Raw genomic sequence first — 16,871 nt, 5'->3', positions numbered from 1 at the left:
AATATTATGTTACTACAATAATTATAGTATAGATACCACAGATAACGACAGCATAATTGATATTCAGAATGATATCTTCAGATGCCGATAGTTTGATTGTCTTCAAAAAAAAGTCTCTACCAACTAATGCTGTAAACTATACTGGGAACATTGTTGATCATTTAAACCTCTAATATTATAGTATGGACAAAACTATCATATTCCTCTAATATTATATTGTGGACAAAACTATCATATTCAACTGCTATTTTCTATTTTCAGATATAATAATTACTAAATAAAATAAAAACTAAAATGTTTGTACACAACTCAGTTGCATACAAGGTAGTTTTCATAAACACTTGCCTTCGTGACTAATTTATTCAAACATATAACAATAAATAAGCTCCTCTCTAGTGTTTTTATAGCTAACTGACAAACTGTGAACACTGGATACCTTTCCTGGTGTAAAAGCAACGTTAAGTGACATTGTTCACAAGCTGTTTTATTGACGTCTTTCCACGACTGAAACACAGATTGAGCGTTTGGTTGACACATAAGTTGCGCTTTATCTTTCAACATATCTTTTGATGTCATGAATGTTTTATGCGCTAAATTTTATCAAAGTGAAAGCAAAGAGCTACGACTACACCAATCTATCATGTCATTTAAGAGCATCAAAATGGCATTTACTGTTTGAATTTGTTATAAAGTGGACAGAATTTAAAAGCTGAGACTTTGTTACTTCTTATCAGAAGTAACAAAGCTGTTTGCGATTATTGGATAAGAAGCGCGCTATAAATAATGTTTGGTGTAGTGAAAAACCGCAGATCTGGCAACCCTGTCTTGAACTACAGGTGATTCATAGGGTCGAATAGAGCATGCTTTAATGATGCTTTTTTTAAAAACTGTTAGCGTGATTGTCGCATTAACTTCGACAGCCCTAAATTCAACACAATAGAGAGTTTCTTCACACACATTATGAGCTGCAGTTTGACACATTTTTCCCACCCCCTTTTGATTGACAGGATATAATTGGCCATGATCATCGGTTAAACAACCGGCCAATACATCCGTGCATCACTAAATTATAGTTTTAAATCATTTATTCGTTTGGAAAGGTGGGGGAAAAACTATTAAAATCAGTTCAACATAACAGTTATGAGACACCCAAACTTTAGAATAATGGGTATTGGTCATAAAGTGATGTCGGTTTGCAACAACATGAGGGTGAGAGAATGACAAAACTTGAAATTTGGGTAAACTAATATCCTAACAACATCCTATGCTGCTCTATTGTATGAGTGGGAGCAGACGTTACCTGCTTGCTTTGAAAGCTTTGAGTTTCTGTACAAAGAAAGACTCCAGGAACTCAGCACACTGGTAAAAAGGCGAGTCGCTGGGATTGTAGTAGCGGCAGTTGTCGAAGATTTTGGTCATGTCCGCTACGAACTCTGTGAGTTTGCTGTAAAAGCGTTTCTGTATCCTCTCCTCCATCGTAGAGAGGTCTGAAGATAAAACAATTGAAGAAACCCAATTACTAAAAAATAGATAAATTATTAAAAATAAATGTATGATCAAAATGGATCATTAATTGAAAAAAAAAATCTAATTGGTGCAAATTGTTCAAAATATTGTTTACAAGTCATCTATAAAATAATGTAATATAATACAGTATAATAATTTAGGAACTACCTCTTTAAAATATATAAAATTCTCTATTACAAGTCAAAATGATTCTGGTCATACAAAAAAGCAGGAACAAAAACTCATACCCATCGGTTCCTTGATGATCCCATAATAATCTGGAGCATCATTTGGATCCACTGGTTCCAGGAATGGCCACGCCATCTTATGGGACTAACATACAGGAAACATTTACAATGATTATAAAATTTGTTTCTGTTCCCAATAACTTCTATTATAAGTTTTGACCATACAATTGAGATCATTGGAAACCGCAGTCACAATAGCGTTGCATGACTGATTGCTTTTATTACATTTTTCTTTTTTTATTCAAAATATTCAAAAACTGATATTCTGATTCTCAAATATATGTAAGTGAATGTGTTTCTTTGTTTAAACTCCTTTTTAATGATCACGTTAGTCGCACGACGAGCGCCGCGGTGTTAGATTGCGCAGCAGTTCAGAGAATCGTATATTAATCGTAAATTCATCAATCTCTCCCGAAATACACAAGTGACCGGTGAACTAGGAGAAGAATAGAGCAAACTTTGTAATTACCTGCACAAAGTGTTTCTGATATAAATAATATTCAAATTATATTCAAAAGAATTATTAGTGCCTAGTTCTTATGTGTATTTAAATGTCTAAAACCTCAAATAAACATTACGTAGTTGAAAACACTGACTAGTTGTGAAATATGACAAGCGCAGAGGGTGTCAGTCTCTGGCTCAGCGCCAGCCAAAGCGCAAAAGCACGTTTGAATTTAGCAGTTAATCACATGACGAATGTTCTAATCACACAGGTGTGATTGTACTCGTCAAAGGTGAAACCGATTACAACAACATAATTATCTAACCTAACCACAATTAGGTACCAATTGTACCAATCATACAAATTTGGATTGTGTTCAATTCCAAACAAAACACCAGCTCTAAAATTCAAAACAATCATGAAACCGTATTTGTTTTCATACAAACCTGTAAGGAGCGCAGGATTCGCTTCAGCCCTTCATAGTCTTTATCTGTGAGTGGCGTCAGGACCGTCATGGCATCCTCTGTAGACTGGCACTGCGGGCACACATACTCGTCGATGTGTGTGGCTTCGCTCTGTAGGATGCCCACACAGCGCCCGTGGTACCAGTTCTGACAGCGATCACAACCGATGTAGAACCTAAAGTAGAAGCAGGCACAATCATGTCAGAAAACATGCTCCCATGTGTACCTTTCGAAATAAATGTGATGAAACTGCAGAAGCATGATTACTGCGACTCGTCGTATGGGGTTCTACAGATGCAGTAGAGCTCCTCTGTGCTGCCCTCCTGAGCTCGTTTACATTCTGAACAGATGTAGTCATCCATCTTCTTGGCCTCTTTCTCTGTGATGCCCACACACTCGCCATGATACCAGTTAGAGCAGAGGTCACAACCAATGTAGAACCTAAGTCAAGAACATCCCAACATTAGATTGATATCACATCCCTTTGATTTTCATCTTTCAAAACCAGTTATATTTGTATGGCTTCAGTAGACAATTCTAACATTATTTACATTTCTGCATTTTTCAAAATGCTTTTTTTTGTATGCAACCGTCTTAAAATCAAATTATCTTACATAGTAGTTGCAAAATATGTAGAATCTAAATGTGAGGTTTAACCATTTGTCTTTGATAAATGTTCAAACCCAGTAATAAATTGAAATAATTTTCTTAAATATTTTTTGCTACTCAAAGTAACCCAAGGAAACTAAATACACAAAACAAAAGTATAAAATATCCACAAAGTATAATATTCTTTTACACCAGATGTATTCATATTTTAACAGTCCCCAGCTGGAGTGCCCTTGAAAATCAACAGTGGGCACTCCACAACAGACTATTGTCATTCTCTCACATACTACATTTCCCATAACTCACTGCCTGGTCTCATCATCACTCATTGTTTTCACCCGTCTCTCATCTTCTTGTTTGCTCACCCTATATAAGCCTGGTTCTTTCTGTCATTCCCTGCAAAGTCTTGTTTAGTGTCACACTGCAATTCTGAGCATTCTCCCTGGTTTCATGTCCCTTGGTTTTTGGATTTCTTGCCTGTTCCGTGGATTACTCTTTTGCCCGTGTTCCCTGCCTTGTTGTGATTGTTTGAATTGTTTATGTATGACCCTTGCCTGGATTTGGATTACGATTGTGGATAACCCATTAAATTAATACTGCATTTGGATCCTCAATCTTCGTGTCTCAGAGCAATTCGTGACAGAAGACTTCGCTGACATGGACCCGGCAGTTTGTCTCTTCCGCCTCCACCAAGGTAACCATCCGATTGAGGACTACGTAAAGAGTTTTGTGAGCTTTGCCATGGGGTTGACTTTATTGATGCTGCTTAAAGGACATGTTTTGTCTTAATTACCTCATGCCTGACACTACCCCTCACACTCTAGTTCAATATATTGACTTTGCCCTTTTGTTCAGCGGCTCGTGATTTACTGTGGGCTTTGCGGATGAGGAGCCCCGCAAGCCCACAGTATCCTCTCAGCCTGAGTCACTTCACATCATGCCTACTGATCCTGAGCTTCATGTCACGTCATGCCTGCCAAGCCTGAGCTTGTCCACGTCATGCCTGCCGCACAATACAGCGCTGATCATGGCCACGGCTATTTTGTGTTTGTGGGAAGGCACAAACACATCAACTCCATCCCGTGACCCTTCGGCCAAGACGCCCGCGGCCCTTCCAGAGTCTCGTCCCGTGATGGCCGCCCTTCCAGAGTCTTGTCCCGTGATGGCCTCCCTTCCAGAGTCTCGTCCCGTGATGGCCTCCCTTCCAGAGTCTCGTCCCGTGATGGCCGCCCTTCCAGAGTCTCGTCACGTGATGGACGTCCTTCCAGAGTCTCGTCCCGTGATGGCCGCCCTTCCAGAGTCTCGTCACGTGATGGCCGCCCATTCTAGAGTCTCATCCCGTGATGGCCGCCGGCACACCTGTGTCTTTGGACAAGATGGCAGCCTCCACGCCCGTCTACAGACAAGATGGCCGCCTCTGCCCCTGAAGCATCGATCCACCCTGGCCCCCTGAAGCGTCGGCTCCGCTCTGGACTCACGCTCCGCTCTGGCTCTGGACTCACGCTCCGCTCTGGACTCGCTCTGGACTCACGCTCCGCTCTGGCTCTGGACTCACGCTCCGCTCCGCTCTGGCTCTGGACTCACGCTCCGCTCTGGCTCTGGACTCACGCTCCGCTCTGGACTCGCTCTGGACTCACGCTCCGCTCCGCTCTGGCTCTGGACTCACGCTCCGCTCAGGACTCGCTCTGGACTCACGCTCCGCTCTGGACTCGCTCTGGACTCACGCTCCGCTCTGGACTCGCTCTGGACTCACGCTCCGCTCTGGACTCGCTCTGGACTCACGCTCCGCTCTGGACTCGCTCTGGACTCACGCTCCGCCCCTGCTCAGCCCCAGTCTCCCAGTCTTCCGCTCCACGGCCCTGGCCCTCCATCCCAGGTCCGCCTCCGCTCCACTTCCCTCCTGGACAATTTTAGGAGTGTTTGGAAGCCACTCCTTTGAGAGGGGGCTATGTTTGTTTGGATTGTTTGTTTGTGTATGACCCTTTCCTGGATTTGGATTACGATTGTGGATAACCCTTTAAATAAATACTGCATTTGGATCCTCACCCTTCGTATCTCAGAGCAGTTCGTGACAGATATCAAGTCTGATGCACAAAATTAATTTTACATTATTATGTTTACAATTCTCTGCTAAATGTTTCCTTAATATCTAAAAGTATACTATGTTTACATTTTTCATGGCAAAAATCTCAGTGCATTTAAAGAAAACAGAAATAATTCCTAACAGATAAAAAAACACACCTGATAAATAGGTATATTTCTGCCTTTTAAAATATTATTGTATGTTTATATTTTTATGCCAAAATACTCTTAGTGGTGTAGCTAAAGTAAACAAAACTAATCATTCCTAACAGATACAAATCACATAATAAATAGGTGTATTGTTTTGTTTTAAAATGTATGTTTGGTAACACTTTTTTACATTGTCCTTGTTACACTTTACATGTACTTACCATAGTAATAACAGTAAATGATGCATAAACACATAAAAACAACAGGCAAATAGATAGGTCTCTTTTTAAAACCTTATTGCATGTTTATATTTTAAGCCAAAAATTTAAACTTCTAGTAAATATCTCTCTCAACACCTGATGACCCCCTAAAATCAGAGGACAGTAAAGGTCTCATACTTAGACTCATCGTAGGGCGTCTTGCAGATGCAGTATAACTTGATGTCCCTCTTGTTGTCCTTTGAGGTAGTGGAGATCATCTTTTTGCGTTTGGACTTGGAGGCGGCGTCTCTCTCCTCGTCCCGCTTGCGTTTGTGTGCGGCGGAGGGTGAGGTGACCGTGGGCGAGTACGCGGAGAGACCGCTGTGCACGTGTGCGCTGACAGCCGCCGCAGCCTGAGCCGCCGCAGCCTGAGCTTTCTCCTTCTCTCGTCGGAGTTTAATGAGATCGCGCTTCAACTCCTCCTGCAATCAAAAGAAATATGTAAATGCCTCAACATACGGTGTGTAGCTTCAGCTGTCTATTTGGCAACACTGATGTGGTGTGAACAGAATGTGTGTGTGAGTAAAGCTGAGATGTGCGTGAGAAATGAAAACATGCGTCTTCATTGCCAGATTCTCACTGCTAAGTGCTGTCATAAACCCCGCAAAACAGTCAAAAGTTTGTAGCTGGTAAGATTTTTTTAAAGTAGTCTCTTCTGCTCACCAAAGCTGCATTTATTTGATCAAAAATACAAGAAAAACAGTAATGTTGTGGTATATTATTACAACTTAAAATAACTGTTTTTAATATACTTATACTTATTTCTGTGATGCAAAGCTGAATTTCAGCATCATTACTCCAGTCTTCAGTGTCACATGATCCTTCAGAAATCATTCTAATATGACGATTTGGTGCTCAAGAAACATTTCTGATAATTATCTATGTTGAAAACAGTTGTGCTGCTTAATATTTTGGGAACAGTGAAATGTTGTTTAAAAGAACAGCATTTATTTGAAGTAAAAATCATGTGTAACATAAAAGTCTGTACTGTCAGTTTTGATCAGTTGCTCAAAAGTAGAAAAAAAACCCTTGAAACCCCTACACACATCTTGAATTAACTCAAACTCTCATATCAGTTAAAAACAGTAAAGTTTCCGCACTTCCTGTATCCTCTCACCTGCACTTGCAGCTGTAGTTCTTTATCAAGCAGTGCTCTTTTCTTCAGGATATCAGCCTTGAGCTGCTCTTTGTGTTTGAAGAGCAGAGCCGACAGCTTGCTGGCGTTCTGCTTGCAGCGCTTTTGCTCCACAGACTCCTCCCGTTTCCTCTTTTTGGCCGCCTGCCTCTCATCCTTATCGATTTTATCCAGGATGAACTTCATCACCTGGTTACAAACAATCATTCTGCCCAGACAGACAAAAAAACAAACAATGGATTTGGTTGATTAATGCCAGTCTATTCTACTCCATAAATACGGCTTCAATGGCTTATGGTTTATCTGTGGTGCACATGTAACAAATATAATGAGGCTGAATAACGCTTCATGTTTGTTGGAATTTAAAATCCTTAATGTCATTAAAATTTTAATAACTTGGAAAGGAATAAATGGGGAAGAATGGAGATTGACAGTGTTTACCTCTGGTTCTCCTCTCTTTCAGCAGGAGTCATGGTTTTCTTCTGTTTTAACTGCTCTATGGCCACATTCTGCTTCTGAGCCACCTAAGCGAAAAATAGAGTGTGTTTAAGATTTGAAATAGAGATCATCAACGCTTCTTCCACAGTGTAGAGAGCGCATGAGCATGGTTGCCAGATTGCAAATATTAAGTAAAACACTAGGTTTTGTATTTTATTTGACAAAAAAAGTTGTGTTTTTTTAACTACATTTTAGTCTCATTCTCAACAATATTGCATGTTGATATAGTCACAGTAATCATTTAATGACGTTGGTGTCATCTCGTCATCGTCTCAGAAAAAAGGTCGTCAGTTTTCTTCACAGATTTCATTAATGAAATTAACACTAGTCATTTTTAGTTATTACATTTTCAGGAAACATACTTAAAACTTTAAAAAAAAAAGTGCACTAAAGAATTTTTCTAGGTACATATTCCCATATTTATGTTATTGAATTTAGTGTTGTTTTATGTTGCTCGTTTTATTCCCAAAACTAAATTGTCCATTGGGATCAATAAAGTCTGAAATATTACATAAGATGAGACATTTTAAAGAAATGAAATTAAACCTTCATTGCTACCAATAAGAATTAAAATTACAATAATAAAATTTAACCTCTAATTTAAATATCAATCAACTAAGTCTCATTTACACATGCATAAGAACGTAGTCTGACTTCATTCATGGGTAATGCCTCTAACCATAGTGAGAAATGATAGCAAATATCAAGCAGACTTCAAATTCTTTAAATTCAAGATCAAAATCATAATTTGAACAGAACCATATTTAACACTCAAATCACAAACAACCGTATACTGCTGCAGTGCGAACGTAGCCTAAAGTTTACATAATACCCCATCTTTCTTAATAACACATTTATCCAACTAAATGAAACTGTGGAACAACTTGAGTCATATTAGTTTCCAGACCTGTTTCTGTATTAGGTCGCTCTGGCTGACGTGCTGTTGGGCCTGCTCTCTCTTCGCCTCCTGCTGTTTCTTCTTCTGCTGCTGCTGTTCGCAGAGCTGCTGGATCCGCTGGAGCTGCTCCTGTACGCTGGCCGTCTGGATGGTCACCAGATTCTGGATCTGGTGCGCTTGGACTTGCCCTCCGCCCTGCTGCTGGATCTGAATGGGCAGTTGCAGTTTGATCTGCTGGGGCATCCCGGCTGTGGTCCCGGCCTGCTGGACCTGAGCTTGAATCTGGGCTGCTACCTGACTCTGGATGTGGGAGATGACCTGCTGCTGGAGCCCGGGGACGCTGAGGAGCTGCGGGGGGAGCTGGATCTGGGGCTGGACTTTGGTAACGGTGGTCTGGGTGACAGGGAGGGTGGTGATCTGCTGTGGAGGTGCGGTGGATGTCACCTTTGCTATCTGAGGGACAGGGACGGGTACAGGTGCAGGTACAGGTACAGGGGTAGGGGGCGGGACTGATGTTTGAGGAAGGACCTGAGGCTGAGGTCGGAGCTGTACGGGCGGGTGGGGTTGTAGGGGTGGAGTCGGTTGGGGAACGATTGCGGCTGGGACCGGGGTGGGTATGTGCTGGATTGGCTGTGATGGAGGGAGAGATGATGTGGGAGGAAGTGTGGTTGGAGGTTGGGGCTGTGGAGCAAGACGAGTAGCTAGAAAAAGAGAGAGAAAATATTGGAACTTAAAACACCCAGAAGCATTGTGATCAAAGCTGATCATAGAGAGCATTGGTGCCATTGGTTCTAAAATCTACTAAGGTTTACAAAGCTTTTGAGAAACACAGCCCTGAACAGCTAAAATACACAAAACAAGTAAAAAAAAAAAAAAAAGAAAAAAGAGTATTTGTGTTTTTCATGATACATGGTATTAGTTTTGCTATGATACAGGAACTTCGATACAACAGGGCCAGTGCTGTATTTTCACAAATTTGATCAGTCGCACATTTTTTTTAAATGATTTTCTTTGGTCGGAAAACTGCAAGGAGACCTTTAAATGTCTGACACAACAGGTTTACAAAAGCTTCTTATTACAAAACTGTTTGAAATGTTGTATAATCAGTCGACAAAAATGTTGGAAATTATGTGAATATGAAAATGCGTAAATGGAGCACAATGAACATGAAGAGTTGGAGTTCGGTACATTTACTGTGAATCGAGCCTCTCTGATACACTGAAAAAAAGAGATCATGAGCTGCTTGCATGTAAGAACACAGTGACGCGCTTCATTCTGAAACATGCATCGCAACGGACTACATATTTAAAATACACACTGAGGTGTGTGTGAAAGAGACTTAAGAAGCGAGAGTGATAAATCGCAGCGGGTAATACTGTATCGATACTGTGGAAAGTGAGTAATGAAACAGTTCAAATATTCAGAATTTGACAAAACTAGTAGACATCTAGATAATCTGTGTAGGAAGTTCAAGTGTCATCAGAAAATTTAGTAAACGTTTTTGGAGGTTAAATCTGCGTTTTGCTGGCTTAAGAAGATGTAACATTGCCAGACAAGTTCCATACTGATGCTGTGTGAAAATAGAAAAGTGTCTAATATAGTCTCACCTGGTTGAATGGGTGCTGGAGTTGTGCTGGTGACGGCAACTGGTGCAGCTGTGGCTGGGACGCCTGATGAGGTCGTTATGGCGGGGGCTGCCGGGGCAGACACTGGTGCAGGGGCCATGGGTGTGAACAAGAAACGCTGGACTTGGCCATTGGGCATGGCTGCCTGCATGAGCTGCTGACCGGGCCCTGGGATGACCGTCACCCCCTGAGGAATGACCTGCAGCTGGCCTGTGGTCTGACCTTGCCCTTGGATCACTACAGTCAACCCTTGGTTCCCTCCCTGAAGAGCAAGAGCGAAAGTTTATTTCAGTAGTTAGTAACATTAATCAATAATCTTGTCTTAAAAAAGGCAATAGCTAACAAGTGGCTAAATGCGACTACAGAAGTTTTCAGGGACATTAAACATCATTACAACTAACAGGTAAACATCTACTTACTAGTCTGCAAGCTATTCTAACTCAAACTTTCAAGGATATATATATATATTTTTTTTAAAATAATTTGCCGATTAGAATGTCTCAGACATTTTCTCCGCTGCACATGTATGGGTGGAAGTCAAAGCAGTCAAGTGGAAAGACTTTGCATATGCGCAGGTGAGATCTGGTTACATTTTTTTTCCAAAACTGTGGATAAGCACGTTCACGATATGATAATCGTACATGTAAATATCGCGATAAATCGCCATACCGGTATACCGTTACAACCCTGCAATGAGCACAGATTAACAGGGCACAATAAGAACATTAAAATATGCGTTAAAAGAAGTAAATATGTAAAAAAGTAAATAAATGAATTGCATGCCGATTTAAAACTGGTACAAACCTGAGCCCCTTGGGTGAGCTGAGTGAGCTGGGCCAGAGTGAGTTTGACCTGACCCTGCTGTGGTCGGGGAGAAGAGGCCGTCTGTGGGGTCTGGGGTTGATTTGGTGTGGAGAGGCGAGGAGGAGTGCCCACCACCTGAGTGCCCACACTTGTTTGCACTGGCTGTTGCACTTGACCTGTGTAATACAAATCACAATCACACTCTGAAGTTTCAGAAACGATTTAGAAAACTGTGGTGTATTCAACAGAGTTGGGCATAAGTTACTGTGGACATCACATGGTCACAAAGTAGCCTTTGCTGTCAAATATTTTGGTTTATATGACCACTCATTAAATGAGACCCCATTATTTCCTGTCTCTTCTCTACTCTCCTACAGAAACCCATTAAAAATAATGTTAATAACAAATTTCCAGGACAAATCCATGTTGAGAATACCTTGCTGAACCATCAGGGGTGTGCGAATGATAGTCTTCCCCAGGGTGGTGGCCTGTTGCAGGGGAGAGCGTATCACAGTCATCCCTGGTCGTAGAGCGGTTCCAGTCGTAAGGACCTGGGCATAAACGAGTAAATGAAACATTATTCCAGGAACAGAAATGTTGAGTTGACCAGAGCGGATCATTTTAGTGAGAGTTCATACCTGCTGCGTGGAGGTGGTTGTGTTGGGTCTGATGTTAATGGTGGCTGTACGGGACTGGAATGGAGGGAAGGACTGTGCGGTGGCCGCTGTGCTTGATGGAATGATGCCCACCACCTTCTGCTGTACCTGTACCAAACCTGTTGAGACAATGAGTAGATTTAGTTTGCTCCAAGAGTACTGCATTACATAGACACAAAACTGTTCAAAGGTTTGGGGTTGGTAATATTTTTTAATGTTTTTTGGAAAAAATCTCTTATGCACACCAAGGCTACATTTGTTTGATACTAAATACAGTAAAAACAGTAACATTGTGAAAACGAAAAACTTAAATTTTTTATTTAGATATATTTTCAAGTGTCATTTAATCCTGTGATGCAAAGCTGAATTTTCAGCATCATTACTCCAGTCTTCAGTGTCACATGATCCTTCAGAAATCATTCTGATATGATACTTTAATGCTCAAGAAACATTTCTTATTATCTTCAATATCAAAACGGCTTAATTTTTTAGTGGAAAGGAAACCATCATATAATTTTTTCAGGATTCTTTGATGAATAGATTTTAGATTAAATATGTTTTACTGTAACTTTTGATTAAGTTAATGCAATGCATCCCTTGCTGAATAAAAGTATTAATTTCTTTAAAAAAAAAACCTCACTGACCCCAAACTTTTAAACGGTAGTGTATTGATATCAGAATAAGAATATTTGACTTGGAATATTAAGTTTAAGTGTTTTCCAGAAAACAGAAAACCAAACAAATTAGCACACAAAAAGAGAAAGAAAGAAATCCTTTGTATTTAACAATGACAACCAACTGAATTGAAATTGAAGCCGTAAAAATGACGTAGAGCTTTGTACCAAACTTTATGGGATGTTCACAATGACAGCAATTAATAAACTGAATGTTTCCTTCAACTCTCATTTGAAGCTGAATGACTTTCAGCAGCTTTTTTGCAGCAAACTGCTGCCAGTCTGAACAACCTTTTAGAAAACTAACAGGCTGCATTAAGTGACCCATGCACACGATATGCCGTTCATCATTAGAAACGAAGTAAAAAATAAACGTCATTTAAGAATATGGTGCCGATATTATGCCTCTCTGCGAATCTGCGTGCAGGCAGGCCTAACTTGAAACAAAAATCACATGCCAATGATGTTGGAGGCCTGCCGTACCTCCTTGCGTGGTTGGCACGTTCACTGTGACTATCTTGCTGTTGGCTGGAACAGGTAGTTTAGCGGTGATGACACTGCCGGCCATCGACCCTGCAGCAGCAGCGATGTGGAACGTTTGCCCAGACGTGGAGGCGCTACTCGCCGCCACAGTCACAACCGAACTGGTAGAGACTGCAAGACACAGGTCTGATCACCACCCTAGCACATACATCTCAATCAGGTAATACAGCGGCGGTTGCATCCAAGTACGCCACGGACAACGAACGTCGCTGTCAAGCACTAAACACACCACTACAAATAAGCTTACCAAAAAAAAAATTCAGCTAATTTCCAATCAAATACACTTACGTGCAAAAACACACTACAAAAACATCTAAAATAAAAAGCCATCAAGAACTGTAATTAACCATGCATCCTCATAACATTGTAGAGACTGACCTGAACTGCCTTGTTGGCCCTGCTTGACCCAGGAAGCAAAGGACTGCTGGAAGTTCTTGTTTTGCTGGAATGTCACCGGAGAGCCCAGCTTGGTGGTCATTACCACTTTTGGCGCTGAAGTTACCTGACCGCTAATAGAGCCCACCACTACCTTCTGAGTAGTGGTGCCAGGGGTCGTAGGGGTGCTGGTCAAGGTGGATGTGGTGCTGGTGCTGCTAGGTTTTTGCTGTTCCAACCGTTTCTGCAATATGATCAATCGAAAAAATTTACCATGACAATATAAACAAAGATACCAGGCAATAAGATAAATAAACAAGACAAAATCAGCCAAAACAAGATTATTAAAATTAAGAACACACGCAACCAATCTGAGAGTTGAATGATCATTAAAGTCCCTGTAAAGTAAAAATTAAGTATGTGTTCTGAGTTTGTCACACACCAGAAAAATGTGTTATTAGCCACCCAGCCAAATTTGAATGATAAAAAAAAGCCGCCAAGTAAATAAAATAAGCTACAAATATGAGCAGTATTCTCTGCTATGAAACGCTGGCTGCGCTGAAACCACGGGAGGATGAAGGGCAGCCGAGGCAAACAGTGGATTATCAGTGAATCCCAGTTGTCTCCAATGAAAGTGTATAACTATCCTGTGTAAAATGATCACTACAGAGGCGGGTGTTGGTGGTGATCTTCAGCTCTCCATCAAGGTGGCTCTTCACAAAGTTAATCCACCTCTTCTTGATATGATCGTTTTTTGAAAATTTAAATAAGGACACCAATCTGTTTTGTAAGTGAAGGCATCAAGGTAATATGCATTTCCGTGACGAAGGCATAGCTAGCTAGCAAACTGTAGGCTGTAGTAACTAATAGAACTGAAAGTAACTCTCGATTGAGCGGCGAAATGATACGAATGTGCTCTAGTTATATTGTTAGGGGCAGGGCCAGGAGCTCAGTGGCTCCAGTGCGTCATCAAGCCACCGGTTTAGCCCCGCCCCAAAAATCCTGAACACAGCGACAGTCTAACTCCACATTTCAGTACTTCACGGTTCACAGTATTTGTAATGTGTTTTAGCAATAAATTTCTAACATTTATAATGCGTTTAGATTTTTTATTTTTTATTGCCTTTACAGGGACTTTAACCCCTTAGCTGTCACCCCCCTTTTGATAATTGACATTAAAATGCACTATACAAACTTAAATAGGTCTGTATTCCAAAGCATTCTTGAATTACAACTAAGTTTGGTCTTGTTTTAAAGAAAACAATCAGCAGATTATTACTGAAGTGAAAGCACTTCAATAAATTAAGTATGAAAAAGTTATGGAAGTTATAATTTACAGTAAATCAAATACACTTTATTAATATATATTTTTTAATATAAAATAAATATTTTACAAAATATTTTTTTACTATAAAATTACTATAAAATGAAAGCTATATATCTAACCAAGCTGTGTTCCAAATTTCAAGTTGATATCACAAAAATTGAAGTTCCCATGAGATTTTGTTTAGGCGTAGTACCAAAAATAGCCACCGGGTGCCTTTGCATTCCATTAAATTTAATTGTATGCAATCTGCTGTAACAAATTCATAAATTTCTATCCAAATATCACTTCTGTCACTAAATATGGAACCTTGAGACTCAGACCTTTCTGACAATATGTGTTTTGTCAATATTATAAAAGGTTTTGATAATAAATTATGAAAGATGATGCCCAAAAGGGGAGGGGCCTAATAAAAAAATACTGTTTCTATGGTAACGCAACATCCAATTTCAAAACGGTTTTCACAGGATGAATTCTGAGTTCGTAAGCTTTCAAATGATACCTAATTTATGATAACTACTAAAATGTGTGATATAATAATAATATAAAAATGATTTATATATATATATATATATTATACTTTTTAGAGGACTTCTTACTTTACTTTTTAAAATTTAATTTTATCTTTTTTTATTAACAAATACTAGATTATGTTTTATTATGAACTTTTAGCATTAAAAACCAAAGTTTCAATTATTAAAAGTGTGTGCGTCGACTTTTTGTGACAACGGTCCGAAACTCCTGTAATGACGTCGATTTTTTGAGGCGCACTCTTGTCATAAATTCATATATTACTGTTCAAACATAATTTGTAAGGAAAAAACAGCGCTAAAATATCTATTCAGGAGTCTTAGACCTTTCCAATGATATATAGTTTGTCATAATTAGATTAAGATTTAATAGTAATATAGCGAAGTAAATTTAGATTTCCCGTATACGGGATCGTGACAGTTAAGGGGTTGCAACAACCAATCAAAAGGCCCATTGGAAAGAACACTCATTTCTTCCAGCATTGTGCCCCTGGTGAAGAGGGGCGCCCCAGGTGGGCACATGTCTACATTCCCACCTGCTGGGCTGCCAATCTCTGATGCTTTAGCTGAGCTTCCAATTGGGCCTTGACCTCCTCTGCTTTCTTCTGCACACTAACCTTAGTTGGGTCAGCCGCTTGTGCCTTTTCCCTCTCAACCCTGTCAAATCAGAAGGTTTGAAAATTTTTAAAAGAATAGAAAACTTGGGATACACTGACTATTGGGAAACATACAAATTGATTATTGTGTAAACATCCACAGGAAATATCATCCTACATTGTTATTATCATTAAAATATAATATATGAAAATGCATATATTCATTTCTTATCTACAACCGTCCATTATCCAAATTATTTGACACTAGACAAAGATTTGATGGAGAGTTTGACAGATCAGTATGCAAGGAATCAGTATGTTGCATTGTGAGGGTGTGCAAATTCACAAATATAACAGGATAAAGAGGGAATTCCCACCTTTCAGTAAAGGCTCGAATCTCCCAAAGTTCCAGATCTTCCTCGGCCACCCAGGTTTCGATCACAACAGGCCCTGTCTGCTTAGCCGGTTCTGGCTTCTTTGGTCTCAGAGCACTCGAACGAAGGCCTTTCCTTTGAGGTGTGGGAGTCTCTGCTCAAAAGAATGATGGACAGACCAAATATCAACAGTGTTTCGGGTCAATCTAGCCTTGCATTATAGAAAACGGTTGCCTGGCATGAGGACTCATTGATTCACCATTACCTTTGGGAGTCTCAGGTACCCCAAGGGGACAAATAATCTTCCTGATGCAATACTCTGAACGAATGCCATAAGGACCAACATCTCTCCGCTTTATGATCTCCGTGGTGGTGATATCAGTGTCAGATGTCTCTGTTAAATTACACAAAAATGGTTGAGCACTGGCTTTTTAAAGTTTCTCATGAATGCCAAAGTGATCAGGGTGGGAAATTAGCACCCGCCACCAGCCAATGGCTGGTACTTTTTCAAAGTGGCGGGTGACTTTGCCTTGTATACCGGCCACAGTGGCGGGTAAATTGTAAAACATATTTTTATTGGTTACTACTTAAAACATTCCTTGTAACGGATTGGACATCTTTTGTCAAAGAATGCTGTTGCTAAGTAAAAATAATGCACTTTTGTCGAGTAACTAATTTGATTGGTTTTCAGCGCTGTGCTTTACGGCTTTATACCATGGGTGCTCCGGAGCTCTATTACGTGTCAGTTAGACTTTTCATCTCCAATCCTATCTGTATTTGTGAGAAGTGGTGCTGTCCTGAGTTGAAAGATAGCCTACTTTACGGCTTTATTATCGAGTTAACCCTCTGGGGTCGACAAACGCACGGGCACGTTTTGCTGGATTTTTTTCAAATAGCAGCAAAATACATTTAAATACTCCATCGTTTATGGTCATACAGACTTAACTAATATTAAAAAATAAACTGTAAAATAACCATGCATAAAATTCTCTCAAAAATACAAACATGTACATACATGTTGCTTACATATTATGGTAGCCCTGTTTGTGCTAATAGTGTTTTTTTTTTTTTTTAAAGG

General features: G+C 40.1%; 1 protein-coding gene across 22 annotated transcripts in view; it reads right to left on the bottom strand.

Moving 5' to 3' along the window:
- Positions 1-16,871, bottom strand: part of bptf (bromodomain PHD finger transcription factor) — a 36,177-nt gene that overhangs the window by 2,064 nt on the left and 17,242 nt on the right. For 8 of the 22 annotated variants that reach the window (XM_077211933.1, XM_077211935.1, XM_077211939.1 and 5 more), the window contains exons 15-31: positions 16,059-16,187; positions 15,797-15,947; positions 15,360-15,480; positions 12,973-13,213; positions 12,535-12,705; positions 11,360-11,496; positions 11,158-11,272; positions 10,722-10,897; positions 9,900-10,179; positions 8,302-8,993; positions 7,338-7,420; positions 6,879-7,104; positions 5,900-6,183; positions 2,928-3,101; positions 2,643-2,835; positions 1,755-1,839; positions 1,301-1,487 (exon numbers count right to left, since the gene is read on the bottom strand). In XM_077211933.1, the coding sequence (XP_077068048.1) occupies positions 1,301-1,487; positions 1,755-1,839; positions 2,643-2,835; positions 2,928-3,101; positions 5,900-6,183; positions 6,879-7,104; positions 7,338-7,420; positions 8,302-8,993; positions 9,900-10,179; positions 10,722-10,897; positions 11,158-11,272; positions 11,360-11,496; positions 12,535-12,705; positions 12,973-13,213; positions 15,360-15,480; positions 15,797-15,947; positions 16,059-16,187 (3,445 nt within the window). The remainder of the gene's footprint in view (positions 1-1,300; positions 1,488-1,754; positions 1,840-2,642; positions 2,836-2,927; positions 3,102-5,899; positions 6,184-6,878; positions 7,105-7,337; positions 7,421-8,301; positions 8,994-9,899; positions 10,180-10,721; positions 10,898-11,157; positions 11,273-11,359; positions 11,497-12,534; positions 12,706-12,972; positions 13,214-15,359; positions 15,481-15,796; positions 15,948-16,058; positions 16,188-16,871) is intronic. The other 14 variants (XM_077211952.1, XM_077211949.1, XM_077211951.1 and 11 more) reach the window with 3 other exon arrangements.

This window comes from Siphateles boraxobius, unplaced genomic scaffold (assembly GCF_051911475.1).
Source record: "Siphateles boraxobius isolate OS27281-9 unplaced genomic scaffold, OSU_SipBor_1 66, whole genome shotgun sequence".
NCBI lineage: Eukaryota > Metazoa > Chordata > Actinopteri > Cypriniformes > Leuciscidae > Siphateles > Siphateles boraxobius.
The sequence above is the reverse complement of the archived record's forward strand: the minus strand, read 5'-3'. Positions and strand labels throughout refer to the sequence as shown.